General features: G+C 39.6%; 1 protein-coding gene across 2 annotated transcripts; it reads left to right on the top strand.

The window, feature by feature from the left end:
• The first annotated feature begins 1,697 nt into the window (after positions 1-1,697).
• On the top strand, positions 1,698-10,214 carry zcchc8 (zinc finger, CCHC domain containing 8). Of its 2 annotated transcripts, XM_026188365.1 has the most exons (15): positions 1,698-1,930; positions 2,064-2,106; positions 2,202-2,276; positions 2,414-2,513; positions 3,281-3,358; positions 3,453-3,556; positions 3,681-3,746; positions 3,857-3,917; positions 4,000-4,136; positions 6,309-6,451; positions 6,578-6,693; positions 7,882-7,968; positions 8,364-8,484; positions 8,856-9,451; positions 9,569-10,214. In XM_026188365.1, the coding sequence occupies exons 1-15, from the start codon at positions 1,756-1,758 to the stop codon at positions 9,881-9,883; spliced, it is 2,217 nt and encodes a 738-aa protein (XP_026044150.1). In that variant the 5' UTR covers positions 1,698-1,755; the 3' UTR covers positions 9,884-10,214. The 2 variants fall into 2 exon arrangements, with proteins under 2 accessions (XP_026044150.1, XP_026044149.1); XM_026188364.1 differs by having other exon boundaries at positions 8,856-10,214.
• The last annotated feature ends 3,852 nt before the right edge of the window (positions 10,215-14,066 follow it).

Below are 14,066 nucleotides of genomic sequence, written 5' to 3'. Positions count from 1 at the left end.
GTCTCTTTCGGGATGCTGACTCATGAGATGATCTGAAACTGGGCCTGCACCACACTCTTTGCCAAAATGGTGCACAGCGGCAGTGCTTCGGGATATCATGTTGCATAATCCACCAGATTACACATCCGCCACTAATACAAAGCGTTGAAATGGCTCGATGAGATCCATGCCAATCCACTCAAACAAGACCTGCAGTGGCACTATGGGATGTCGCCATTCACAAACCTAACCTCCACCCTCTCTGCCTCCAGAAAAGCCACAGGTCAAACCAGGGTTTGGTTGGACCAGGGTCTGCCGTGCTGCCAAGTGATCCTCAGCAAGCGTCACAGCCAGCTCGAGGTTCACTGGCCGATAACAGCAGACCCTCTCTGCTTTTCCTGTTGGGAGCCCCTCCATCAACTGCTGCAGTGTCAGCATGTTCAGCAGCTTAACTTCCCCCTCCATTGGGCTGGGTTGCAGCCACTTGGCTGCAGCATTGTGGAGCCTCCTGATGTAGGCTAATGGACGATCCCTCAGATGAGAAGGATACAAGACACTACATCCTTCAACCAAAGACACCCAGTGAGAGCTTTGAGCCCAGTCACACCATGACAGCAAGTGTGCGTCAAGACACAAAGACTTCAGGCAAGGTGATGTTCCCTCATTTCACCCCACATTCATATTTCCTAGATAGTCCTTCAGGCACCATCAGGAGGGACAGAGAACATCTCCTTCTACTATCTGATCCCACACAGAGACAGTCAGCTCAGTCACTCAACTCACTTATTCACAGATGTATTACTCATTCACAGATTAAGCAGGAACTCCTTGGCTGGACCTGTAAAAGAGTAATACATTTAATAGATAAACTGAGAAAAGATGCAAATGTTATTTTGTTTTGTTTTTCATCTTGATCACAGTGTTGTTGTCTAGGCAAAAAAATAAAAAAATTGCAGTGAGTTTGCTCAGTCAAACTAGGTCTGCTAATCAGCATCTGCTTCAGTGCTGAATCCATAACACACAATACAACAACACAAGAACTGCTCTAAAATCAGTGCCAACATGTCCAACCAGGAAAGAGGTACATATGTGCCTACCTCTCTAAAACACAAACATCCGTAAAACACATGTAAATTCTGAGACACTGTCATGGCTTGGAGCTCTAGGTGATTTATAAATAAAAATACTGACATACATACTGACAAATACTGACATCTCAGCCAGTTCTATTGGGAGTCTTGTCAAAACTGACATCAGAAAGGTTTATATATAACAATGGGATAATCATTTCCCAAAGGTCGAGCAACTGGTCTCCTCAGTTCAAAAAATGACTTGTCCATTTAAATCATAGGTGTCAAACTCTGGCCCGTGGGCCAAATTTGAAGCTATATATATATATATATTAGCTACAGCTAATATATATATATATATATTGTTTAGTATTAAGCTTTGCTTGTTCCATATTCAGTTTTTCAGCAAAACTTATTTGAGTCCATAAGAAAAGAAAAGAAAAACTTTTTAATTCAAATTTATTCCTGGAGTTTTTTTTATTTGTATTTATCTTCAGAGATATGTAGTAATCCAATTTATTTATATTTTTATTTAGGGTTACTTTACGCTGTGAATGCAAGTTAAAAACAAATAAAATTAGTGGTTTTACGTACATCAGTTACGTGACGGTTCAGTAGTTTTATTGTGAAAGTATCAGGAGCAATCACATTTTGCGCATGCGCACGATATGTCGTGTTTCCGCATACGGATCGGGTAGCGCCAGGTATGGCTGAAGTTGATTTTGGGGACAGTGAGCTCTTTCAGCAGCTCGATGAGCCTGCTCCCCCGGTCACGACGCACATTCGGTTCACAGATGATGATGAAGAGCAGGACGAGAGGAGCGAGCTCCGGAGCAGGCTGGAGGAGTGCGACGATTACATCCAGAGACTCACTGAGGAGAATATCCTTGTGGCAGTTTGTTAGCACTAGCTTAAATTTGCTAGCATAGGATGCAACCAAAACACAGCCAAGAAATGACTTCTAACAGTCCTTTTTCTGCAGAATTTGTCATTTTTCTTTAATTCCCAGACCACATAAAATATTACGAAGGAAAATGAGCCTCCTGACGCGACCAAGGTAACTAGTAGACACCCAATAATGATCATTTCAAATGAAACGAAACTGTTCGCCAACCGTGATCCTGCGATGTTTTCCCTCCTCCAACACTACAGCGGCGTCACTGTTGAAGATGTTAACACCGACGGGCCTCTTCTTCAGGTCCTTTATACAAACAACATCATATCAAAGTAAGTCAGAATTCTTTATATTTTAAGTAAGTTTTTATGTATGAACGTATTTGTTGGTGAAATTATTACATCTATGGTAATGTTTAGTTTAGATCCATTCACAACATATGAATGACAATTTTTAATCACCCTGCTAGGACGTGTCGCCAGGAAATTGAAGACTGCATCTGCAGTGTGATTTTGAGGCACCATAAACCAGACGTTGAAAAGAGGTCCTCCTTTAACATCAAACCTCAGGTGTGTACCTAGAATATACAGAGCCGTGAAGAAGTTTTTTTTGTGTCTATTTGTTAGAGGTGAAAATCACCAGACTCAACATGATAGAATATTACCACAATACCTCACTCAAAATATGACATTGTTCAGATTTTTTAACATTACAATAGCACATATTGTAATTTATCACTTTTTGACATAAAAGCTGTAAAAGGCTGATGGGGTAATATTGTAAAAAAAAAATAAAAAAAAAAACCCAACAAAAAACATTTTGTTGCTGGTATGCTAACCCTGTCATTACAACCTACCATTAATGTTGCCATAAGACTAAGTTGGTATGCTGTCAGTCTGTCATTAAATGGGGTCAAGCTGGCAATAACATCCAGTCTGTTACTGATAATACGGCAAATACCTGTAATAAATCATTGAAAATTAAATACATGTGTCTGTCTACAAAGACAGAAAGGCACGATTAATTTTACATTTGCAAGGGGTGAGGGCGTTTTAGTTTTCTACACAGGTAAGTTTAGAAATTCTTTTTGACTTCATTATCAGAAACATAACTTTAACAATAGCATTTTGCATTTACTCAGGTTTTCATTGTCTTATAAAGTCGTTCATGATCTGAAACATGTAAATGTGACAGACAAATCTGCAAAAAAAAAAAAAAAAAACAAGTCACGAAGGGAGAAAATTCTTTTTCACAGCACTGTATATTACTATTGTAAATATTTTCAATATCACAATTAAGTTTCTGTTTAAAAATACATATTTCTCCCTCTATAAAGAATTCCGCTTTTACTTTGGACGAAGATCCACAGATGATGTCTTCCAGTAGTGTGAGAACAACAACAGAAGCCTTTAAAGTGAGCACATGCTGTTATTTCTCATTCAAACACACTGAAAACGAGATGTGTAGGCTCACAAGTAGTAACTTATTGTGTTATGTTTTTGTTTTAGGTTGTTGGGAGTGTCTTATATTTCACTACTTTCAGTGTTGATAAACTTGGACAGCCTCTGGTAAATGAAAACCCCCAGCTGACCGATGGATGGGATGTCCCAACGTATCTTTAACATGAATAAATTAAACATTTATTGCCTATGAAGTGCTGTAGTCAGATTTATTAAGTTTTAAAAATTCACAGCTGTGTAGACAAATGCATTATAGCTTCCTGAATTGCTGCAAAGTTATCAGCAAGTCTTCAACCAAGTCATTGGAACTGATGGCCAGGAAATAGAAATGAAAGACAAAAGGTAAGACTACAAAAATTCCATAGCTTTTCCTGTTTACAACTCTTCTTTGTTTGTGTGCTGGGTGGAATTTATAATGTATAATGCTTCTGTCTCTGCTCTGTTCACTGTAGACCCAAGTCTATGTGTTTCAACTGTGGTTCAAGCAGTCACCAGCTGAGAGATTGTCCCAAGGTACCATTAATGATCTGTTAATCCAGGATGAACACAAGGACAGAACATAATTTAATATAGTAATGTATTTTTTTTCTCCTAGCCTAAAGACATGGCTGCAATTAATGAGAGAAGAAAGGAGTTCAATCAGAGCAACAACCAAGCCATGCAGAGTAACCAGAGATACCATGCTGATGAAGTGGAGGAGCGGTTTGCCAAATACAAGCCTGGAGTCATGAGGCAGGACTTTTTTTTTTTACTCTCCACACATCTTTATTTACTCACAATTTTAATTTAATTACATAATGTTGCAAAAGTGCATATTTTACAGGGTTATATATAGGGATGGGTATTGATAAGATTTTAACGATTCCGATTCCATTTTCGATTCTGTTTAACGATTCGATTCCTTATCGATTCTCTTATCGATTCTTTTTTTTTAAAAAGGAGAACACTAAAGTCGATTAGCTTAGAACTGTGTTTTATATCTTCTCTTTGAACAAGATAGAAATTTAGGAGTAACATGGCCTTACAAACCCAACAGTGAGATCTTAAGAGATCCACAGCCTACGGCTCTTCAATGGGGTGTCACAGGGTCCCCAGGAAAAAAAATGTATATGTAAAATAATAAAATAAATATTCTCCTGTAGCAATAACAAAGTTTAACATAAATTATTCTGTAGCAATTACACAAGAATATCCAGTAATGTCCCTGCCTACAATTAAACACATTCACTTACCAAAGTGAAATCGGGGGCATCTGCTGTGGCAAATGGGTGCAAGCCTTTGACCACAAACTTAGACACTGCTGGGTGACATTCGTCTATCCTGGCCTGAAAGGAGACGCTACCGGTAGACTGCAGCGAGAACTGCCAGCATCTGAGCCAGCCTCTGTCTCTCTCATCATGGTTATCTAAATGCAACGCACAGTAATAGCAGGTTTTGTAATAAGGTAAATCGCGCTAACATAATATGCAATGCTAATTGATTAGTTACCTGCAGTATTAACGGGAGAGGACGTGGAAACGCTACCGCTGCTGCTGGGTTGAGCTTCGCTAGTCCGGAGCGGATCAAAAACACGACATTCGTTGAAAGCAATCGCGTGTTTTTTGAGCAAAATGCTTTTACATGTTCGTAGTGTTTCCTCCCTTTGATGAAATCTCTACTTTGCAAGTATTGCACGTTGCCCTGTTGTCATCCTTTCTCATAAAGTGTAACCAAACTTTTGAGCGTTTGTGCCGCTCAGGCGCCGTGTTTCCTACTGGGTAAAAGACGCTACTCAACGTGATGACGTCATTCGGGTCGACTGGAATCGATAAGGGAATCGTTTTTAAAAGTGGCAAACGATTCCAAGGAATTGAAACAGTGGGAACCGGTTCTCAACAAGAACCGGTTTTTCGATACCCATCCCTAGTTATATATACGTACCTCATTTCATAAAATGAAAAAAAAGTGTTATCTGGGGGCTCAATTTAAAATAAATAAAGGCTCAAAATTTGGGAATCATTAATGGGAAAAAAAATCATAAAAATGAAAAATGGTGAAGGCACAGTCTCCCTGCAAACTGACAACTGTGGGAGAGAGAAACAAAATAAGATATAAGAGGGGAAAGAATGACCCCTGTTACATTTTATTATGATTATGAATTCCCTTGGAAATGACCACTAAGTGATCTTTTTTCATCATATGGGTGAAAATTGCCCAACGTTATTGTCCTAAGGTTTATGTTTGCAACAGTACCTTTTTCAGTACTCATGTTGAAATAAGTCTGTACTTCTCAATTGAATTTTAAAAATGTATTGTATTTACAACATTTTACAACCACAGCAGCTTCCAGGTTCTTTGTCTGACAGTGTAATATTTGTTCTGTTTACATCTGTTTTTCTACCAAATTAATTACATGAAGAAGAAGCTGTCAGTGTCTCACTCAGAGTTTCTAAATCATAATCCTTGGCTTCAGCTTCTTTCATGCTGGTGGTAGACTTGCTGCAGTTAGCTGCATGTCCTTTAATACATTTGGGTTTCTGAAAGCGTAACCACACCCAAGACTGCTTTTGGCTCGCTGCTACTGCCGCCCTGTGAGCCTGTTGTTCTTGAGAGGTTGCAGTTTCAGCAACATTGGCAGTAAATGGACTTTTTCTTTTAAAGCGCTTTTCTACACTCTCTGAGCACTGAAAGCGCAACTTGCTTTATTCACCCATTCACACAAGTACTTTTTTCTAAGCTTTTCCTCGGTAAGTGCTTTCTATCTCACATTCGTACTCCAAAGGCTTCATCCGTTAGTTAGTTTATACCAAAGATATTTGGCATGTAGATCACATGGTTTTGGTCTTTATGTCACCTTAGACAAGTGTAATTTTTAGTCTTTTAATTTTTCATTTGATTTATTTACTGTGTTGTGCTGTTAAACAGTGAGGAGCTGCTGACAGCTCTGGGCATTGATGAGAACACCCTACCTCCTCTGATCTATCGCATGAGGCAGCTAGGTTACCCACCAGGTTGGCTCAAAGAGGCAGAGATGGAAAACTCTGGCTTATCACTGTATGACGGAAATGGTAAGTTTGAAAAAGAACTAAACAGCTTCACAATTTGTTTTCTTTGTTGAACAGAGTAAGTAGAAAAATAAAAGCTTCTGCAGTCTGCACAGATTATAGAGGATGTTGTTTTTTTCTCTCTTACAGCATCAAGTGATGGCACTGTAACTGACAACACTAATTCACAAAACCTCTCTTATGATGTTTCCAAACTGGTGGATTTCCCAGGTTTCAATGTAGCCGCACCACACAAAATGAAAGATGTAAGTGTTGCAGTCTGCCTTTTCAAATGTTTGACCTCCAGTACCGCCTGGTATCCAGTAAAAAGTAAATATGTGATGTACTGTTTCAAAACCATCAACATTAAATGTTGATTTGATGTCATAAAAATAAGAAAGGGGGCAATGAAAGACTAGAAATATCTTGTTGAATAATTTCAACACAACACATTTTTAGGTAAATTGCAACAGATCAGTACTTGTGAAGCTAAATTTACATTCTCTAGTCTGGTTAAATCAAACTCTGCTTTGTTTCCCCCTTTGTTGCGATTTGTTTGTGTAGCCAGACATGCTTTGCATTCTGGCACACAGCAGAGTACACAAACATTTTTGATTTGATTGGGGTTTTCACTGTGTGAATATAAACCAAAACATGGGAAAAATAATAATAAATGTAAGGTTCTTTCTCAGTGTGAAATTGGAAGGAATTTGAGGTGTTTGTCATCTAAAAAAGATGATTTCAAAAAATAATTTGGTGAATCTAGAAAAAAATCGCTGCACATAGATATATGACTGAGATCCTCAGGCCAACAGACGGTTCTGCAATATCCACAGCTTTATAGTGGAGATCACTGACTGACTGAAAATGTAAACAGGACACAGAAATGACACGACTGCCACCTGTCATGTCATCTGACAACTAAAAAGGTTAAATTCTGATGAGGAGAGGGACCATCTGAGTAGTTATCAGAAAAAAAACAGCGTCCATGTTTGTATGGGTGTCAGCCCTGTGAATGCTGAAACACACACACAGGGTCAGGAGCAACATTTTTCAGCCATCTAGACAGTTGTGGAGTAAATAAAAGTCCAGGTACTAAATTGCGTTAAAACACAACTAAAAAGACCCTGAGCTGAAAGAATGGGAAAATATTTTATTTCCTCATGAATTTGTACAGTGTTTTTTTTTGTTTGTTTGTTTTTTAATTTTTAAAAAGAGCTAATTTATATTGTGGTGTATATGAGCTTCTTATGACTTTTTGACAAATGTTGCTGGCATCAACAATGATTACATATTTTTAGTTTCCAAACTTGCTATGTTGTCTTTGTGTTATTTTCAATTAAATGTGGAGTTTAAATGGTTTACAACCCATTAAAGTATGCTGGGACCTTTTTTTTGCTGTCTTTTTTATTAAGTTAAATAACACTTTTTCTTTATTTCTGTTGTATCTTCAGGAGTTCCTGCATTATGGTTCAATTCCAATGCAGAGCAGCCACATGAAGCAAAACTATGCAGCCTACCTGTCCAGCTTCTTTCCCACGGTCTGTATCCCAGCTCCCTACTGACTTCTTGCAACGGCAGCTTCTCAACTTCAACCAAATTTTTATCAGCCACCACCTTGAGCAAAATTTAGCAGATTAGTGCTCATTCTTAGAAATAAGATATAGATTAGATATTTAAGCCATTACTGTTCTCATCGAGGACAAAATCTACTGTCTTGAGGTTACTTTGCTCTGTGCAACAGTTTATGGTGTTCACATGACCCATCCTTTAAAATCTCCTTTACGCATTTTACAGCATGAATCAACACTGATCCAACTGCACAGACCTCCATTTAATCCACAGGATTTCAATATTTCTACTTAAATATGTTGCTAAGAAAGGAAAAACAAAAGTCGTGCTTTTTGGTCTTATTGCATGTTGCTCTTGCCAACAGCCTGGTGCCGCCTCCAGCAAGAGAAGACATGAATTTGACTCATCTCCACAGCTGAGGAAGAGGAGTAAATTTAGCCCGGACCGGACCCCAGACAGGAGCTCGGACATGGATATTGAATCAGGTAACCGTACATCTGGGTGTCACAGCCTGCATTCATGTTCTCCTTGAATGGTTAGATTTCCAGAGTTGGGATCCCATCCATCCAACTTCACTTTGTGTTTTTAAGTTGGAATGTAAAAACTATGGATCTTCTAAAGATGAGTAGTTCTCATTTTACTGTTGTTGAACCAACATGTTGACCTGGCTGCTGCCAGTATATCAATGCTCTATGTAAATTGTTACCAGGATTATTGCTAATTAATAACTTTTTTAACAAGAGTAGATCACGCTGAGTTCACAGAAACAATGTTTTGGTTTGGTATTTGTAGCTCAGTTGCACAAAAATACACAGTCAGCACTCTGTGGATGATTTTATTTTATTTCTTCTCATAGATCCAGGAACACCTCATCAAATTCACAGCTCTGATGATTTCCAGTTCCAGCCACCACTGCCTCCTGGCTCTCCTTGCTTTAGTTCTCCTCCGCCTTTACCACAGGGCACTCCTCCTGCTACACCCACCCCCCCACCTCTCCCTAAAGGTACACCTCCACTTACTCCCACCAACGGCTCTCCAGCTGTGCGAGGGCGTGACTGGGTGGTGGTTGATGAGACTGGGGAGGGAACAGAGGATGACCTGACACTGGAGGAACTGGAGGAGCAGCAGAGACTGATCTGGGCAGCTCTAGAAAATGCTGACATGGCCTCTAACAGTGACTGTGAGACACCTGCCGCACAAACTCCTGTACCAAGTTCACCAAGTGTATCCACATCTGCACACGCGGACACAGAAACTGAAGACACGGATGAAGGAATGGACTCAATAAAACCTGAAGAACCTTCCCTAAGCAAAGAAAATCAACCGGAAGTTCAAGAGGGTTTGTCATTAAGCCCGGGACCAGTCAAAGTTAAGGACGATAGCCCTCAGAGTCCCGAACCAGCCGAAATCCAGGAAAGCACCCCTCAGAGTCCCGAGCCAGTTAAAACTCAGGACAGCACCCCTCAGAGTCCCGAGCCAGTGAAAACCCAAGACAGCACCCCTCAGAGTCCCGAGCCAGTTAAAACTCAGGACAGCACCCCTCAGAGTCCCGAGCCAGTTAAAACTCAGGACAGCACCCCTCAGAGTCCCATTTCACTGTTAGTCGAGGACGGCACATTTCAGAGTCCTGAGCCAGTGAAAGCCGAAGTAGACAACCCACAGAGCCCCGAGTCAGATTTGCCTCATCTGGTGAGTGGAGACTGTACGACTCCAGGGCATCTCGACAAGATAACTGCTGTTCCGCATCGTAGCAAGTTTGCAGCTGGCATCGTTCCATTTGAAGATACACCAGAGTTCACTGAAGTTGCTGAAGCCACAGGAACATACCTTAGGATCAGAGACTTGCTTAAAAGTTCCCCACGAAGTCTGGCGAAGAAGAAGTGACAGTTTATTGCCTTGATTCAAAACACAGTATATTTTAATGGAAAGTCTTCATTTCATCTCCATTCAGCATGGTTTTTTCTATTCTGTGTAAATGCAGTCGATATGTAAAATTCAGTTAGGGAAAGCCTTTTAAAGATGCTTCAACAACTGATTTTGACCAACTAGTCTGAGATTCTTTTTCAGCACAAGTGAACTGTTTACTTCACTGTAAAATGTGTACAATGGTAATCTCTTGACCTGCATTATTTTTCATCTTGTGGTGTTTTTGTGTTATTTGTTCCACTCGAATTTCTCTAAAGTAATGGAGTAAACAATATTGTTTCTGCTCAAGTTGCTATGTCTGATTGCAGATTTCACCCCCATGGCCAAATGAAATATGCAAATTAGCCCTTTTATTGATCAAGATTTATGGACATACTTTGTCATTTTTGCTGTAAAATTGAAGAAAAAAAGTTATTCTCATGTTTCAGGAATCATTTTAATGTGCTCTTAAGCCCCAAATGTTGGAGGAATACGGTAACGTGACGCACACATGGTAACGAATAGGAGCTGATTTTCTTTTTCTGTCCATATTCAGAAAGCAGTACCTTATAAATGCCATATGCTACCATGTTACACCAAATATCCCCGTAAAGCTTGCCTTCTCTTCTCTCCCAAACTATTTGAATTTGGTCTCTAGCAAAAACGGTAATGCAGTTTCAGGAATTTAAATAGTTCTTGTAATATATGCCTGCCGGCAGCCCCATGATAGACAATGATTATATTCTTCAATGTCTGTGAAGGTTCTCAGTCGTCCTGGTCTTCAGTTCTGAAGAAGCCTTTTGGATGAGAAGTGAAATGTCTTCAAGCAGCTTAAAGAAGTCGTGATGCTCTTCTTTCAAAGCTCCTTAGACTATATTCTTCAATATTAGCTATTTTAGCAGCGCTCAGTGAAGATTCCTGTGGCACTCTGAATAGCTGATCTAATCATGTCTTTGAACCACCTTGAAAGTGAAATTTCAGCAAGTTGAAATTCAGTTAAAGTAAAATTTACTTTACCGCAAAATATGTGGCGATGCATCAGGAGTATAACAGACTGTAAACACAGTAACCAACAGGTTAGCTGTGATCCAACTCTCCCTGACACCTTGAACAGTTTCTTTGCACTCTTTGACTCATCCAGCAGCAGAGAGACTGTATCTCCCTCAGCTGGAGGAGCAGAATTATCCTCTCATCCACAGTGGTGCTTAGATAACAACCTTATCCTGAACACCAGCAAGATTAAGGAGTTCATTATGGACTGCAGGATATCCAGGAAGACAGAACAAACGCCTCTCCTTGTATACGGGGAGGGAGTAGAGCGTGTGGACAACGTCAAGTTCCTGGGTCTTCACTTAACGTGACCTGATCTGGTAGCTGAACACATCACACCTGGTGATTAAAGTCCAACTAAGGGTCTTCTTCCTCTTGAAGCTAAAATGGACCGGACTCTCTTCTTGCTGCTTGTGAACATCTACAGAGCCACAATAGAAGGCATCTGCTGTCTTAGCATGACAGTGTGGTACAACAGCTGCCCAGCACAAGATGGAAAAACTTGACCCGGGTGAAAACACTCCGCGTCCACACTAGCGTTTTCAGAGTTGTGCGTCCACATTGAAATGGCCCAAAACGCTTACGTTCCAGTCCTGCGCATACGCAAAAGCGAGTGAGAATTAAAGAATTTGAAGAAAAGCTATCTGGAGCATGTACAAACTGATATCGATCTTTTTTAGGGCTGTGGAAATTGAGAGCAATCAAAACAACTGCTGTATAATGCACTCCGCTGTCTTTGTTTAATTGATCACATGACTACAATGCAGCATCGTTTTAGAAAGTCTGTGTTTTCGAGTGTCCACACTGCGACAGGACAGCTCAGTTTTGAAATGTATGTGTTTTCGAGAGCGTTTCCAAAATGCTGCGTTTTTCCTTGGGGAAAACGCCGTCTTAGTGTGGACCGAAGGCCAAAACGGAGAGAAGACGATGCGCTTTCAAACGAAAACGCATTAGTGTGAACGTAGCCTTAATTGTTTTATAGTGTTGGTTGTGTGTGTATGTATGTAAATGAATGCATAAGGTGTGAGTTAAGTTCCTCTTCTAATGAAATTTAATTAGGTGTGAACACATAATTACAAGCAATGAAAGTGTTGCACATAACTACATTTACACAGATTCAACAAGGAGCTAGAAACATTCCTCAGAAATTTTGACTCATGTTGACATCATAGCGTCACACAGTTACTGCAGATTTGTTGCACATCCGTGATGTGAATCTGCTGTTCCATCACATTCCAAAGGTGCTGTATTCGATTGAGATCTGGTGACAGTGAAGGTCATTTGAGTATAGTAAACTCAGTTTTATGTTCAAGAAAACAGTTTAAGATGATCTGAGCTTTTTCACACAGTCTGTCAACCTGCTGGAAGCAGCCATCAGAAAATGGGGACAATTTAATTACAGAGGGTTGGATATTGTCAGCAACAATACTCAGGTAGCCTTTGGATTTTAAATTAGTATTAATATCTACGACACCACAAGCAGTCTGAATCACTGATACAAGGTAAGATGACTTATAGTAGCCTCGTTGTTTTGTTGCTCACAGGAATGGCATCCAGTGTGGTCTTCTGCCACTGTTCTTCTGCTTCTACTTTCACAAACACTACTGGTCAAAAGTTTTAGAACACCCCAATTTTTCAATTTTTTAAATTTTTTAAATTGAAAATTTTTTTTTAAATTTAAATTGAAATTTTTCAATTTTTTAAATTGAAAAATATGCAGTTCAATGTCTCATTGCACTCTGAAATGAAAGCAGAGTACAAATAAGCAATTGGAGTTAAAAAGAAATAATCATGGAATCAATTTGTACACAATAATGTATTCTAAAATTATGAGTCGTCAAAGTAGCCAGATTTGGCAAATATAACAGCTGAACACACCCGAGGCTTTCTTTTTACAATAGAAATCAAATATTCTTCAGAAAGTTCTTCCAATATCTGTTGTAGAGGTTCCCATGAATGTGTGTGGCACCAGCTAAATGGGGTTTAAGTCTGGAGACTGCACAAGATAAAAGTCCATTCGGGAAAGAAGGATTATGACTTGGAAAACGTATTTTAAATTCACTGAGACTTATGCAGTCAGGAAAATGTTTAAACTACAATTCTAAATAGTCACAAATCAAAAGTTAAATCATATTAAAACATGACTGACACTGCAATATTAACACAACTCAAAAACATAAGAACCCTGGGTCACCAGACCCAGTATCATGACAGTTTGTCTACTAGGAAGCTGAAGGGTAGCTCTGTATTTTTGAAGAATTACAAACAAGACTTAGTTGATGCTTAAAGCTGGTTTATTTAATTAATTTGTATCCAATTTATCAGTGTTAACATTGTGTTTGAGGTCTGATTGAAGGATTGATGTGATGGTAAGGTGTCCGCTGCTCCACTTTGAATATTGGTATGAACTTGAAACAGTGATTACTTAATGGATTTTCACCAAAATTGTGCCCACGTTCAAGACCATATTTGCTGGTTGTTGTTATTGTTTTTAAGGATTTTTCTTTTAAATTTTCACAAGAATTGCTAGTTCCCCTAGAGCAAGAGTCTCTATAACTCCAGTCCTCGAGAGCTACTCTAACATACAGACTCCTGCCCTACAGTATTTGGCCACTCCAACAATCAGAGGACTCCCTGTGAGCAAGCATTTAGCGACAGTGGGGAGAAAAAACTCCCTTCAATAGGAAGAAATCTCCGGCAGAACCAGGCTCAGGAAGGGACAGCCATCTGCCGCGACTGGTTGGGGTGGGGGGAGTGAAAAAAAAAAAGCCAAAGTGATAAATATTGGAGCAACTTAATTATTTTTTTGTTAAAATCTTAAGCTGTTGTTATCAGTTTTAAAGGAGTATTGGGTTTGAATTGTAGATAAGCATTTGCAGTGGATTTCTGCTGTGGATTGCCTTTTCCAACCCCTGCTTGTGGTTTTGTCACTTTTGTCTGGGGTCAAAGAAGCAATGCTGGAGACTTTTGTCTCCCTCTGTTTCTCATTTTAATGCAGGGGGAACTCTCAGGCCAGGGTCAAAAAAGGGATGCTTGAGAACCTCCGAGGGTTTGATGCGCTGGTCTGCATCCAAGGCCAACATCCGTTTACTAAAAAACTAGCTAAAATACT

Source organism: Astatotilapia calliptera, chromosome 12 (genome assembly GCF_900246225.1).
Source record: "Astatotilapia calliptera chromosome 12, fAstCal1.2, whole genome shotgun sequence".
NCBI lineage: Eukaryota > Metazoa > Chordata > Actinopteri > Cichliformes > Cichlidae > Astatotilapia > Astatotilapia calliptera.
The sequence above is the reverse complement of the archived record's forward strand: the minus strand, read 5'-3'. Positions and strand labels throughout refer to the sequence as shown.

What these genes read in the sequence shown, in the direction of transcription:
- zcchc8 (XM_026188364.1), top strand. Translation starts at nt 1,756, where the DNA reads ATGGCTGAAGTTGATTTTGGGGACAGTGAGCTCTTTCAGCAGCTCGAT. An exon ending in ATAGAAATGAAAGACAAAAG is followed by an intron (nt 3,747 to 3,856) that starts GTAAGACTACAA and finishes TGTTCACTGTAG; the next exon opens with ACCCAAGTCTATGTGTTTCA. An exon ending in CACCACACAAAATGAAAGAT is followed by an intron (nt 6,694 to 7,881) that starts GTAAGTGTTGCA and finishes TTGTATCTTCAG; the next exon opens with GAGTTCCTGCATTATGGTTC.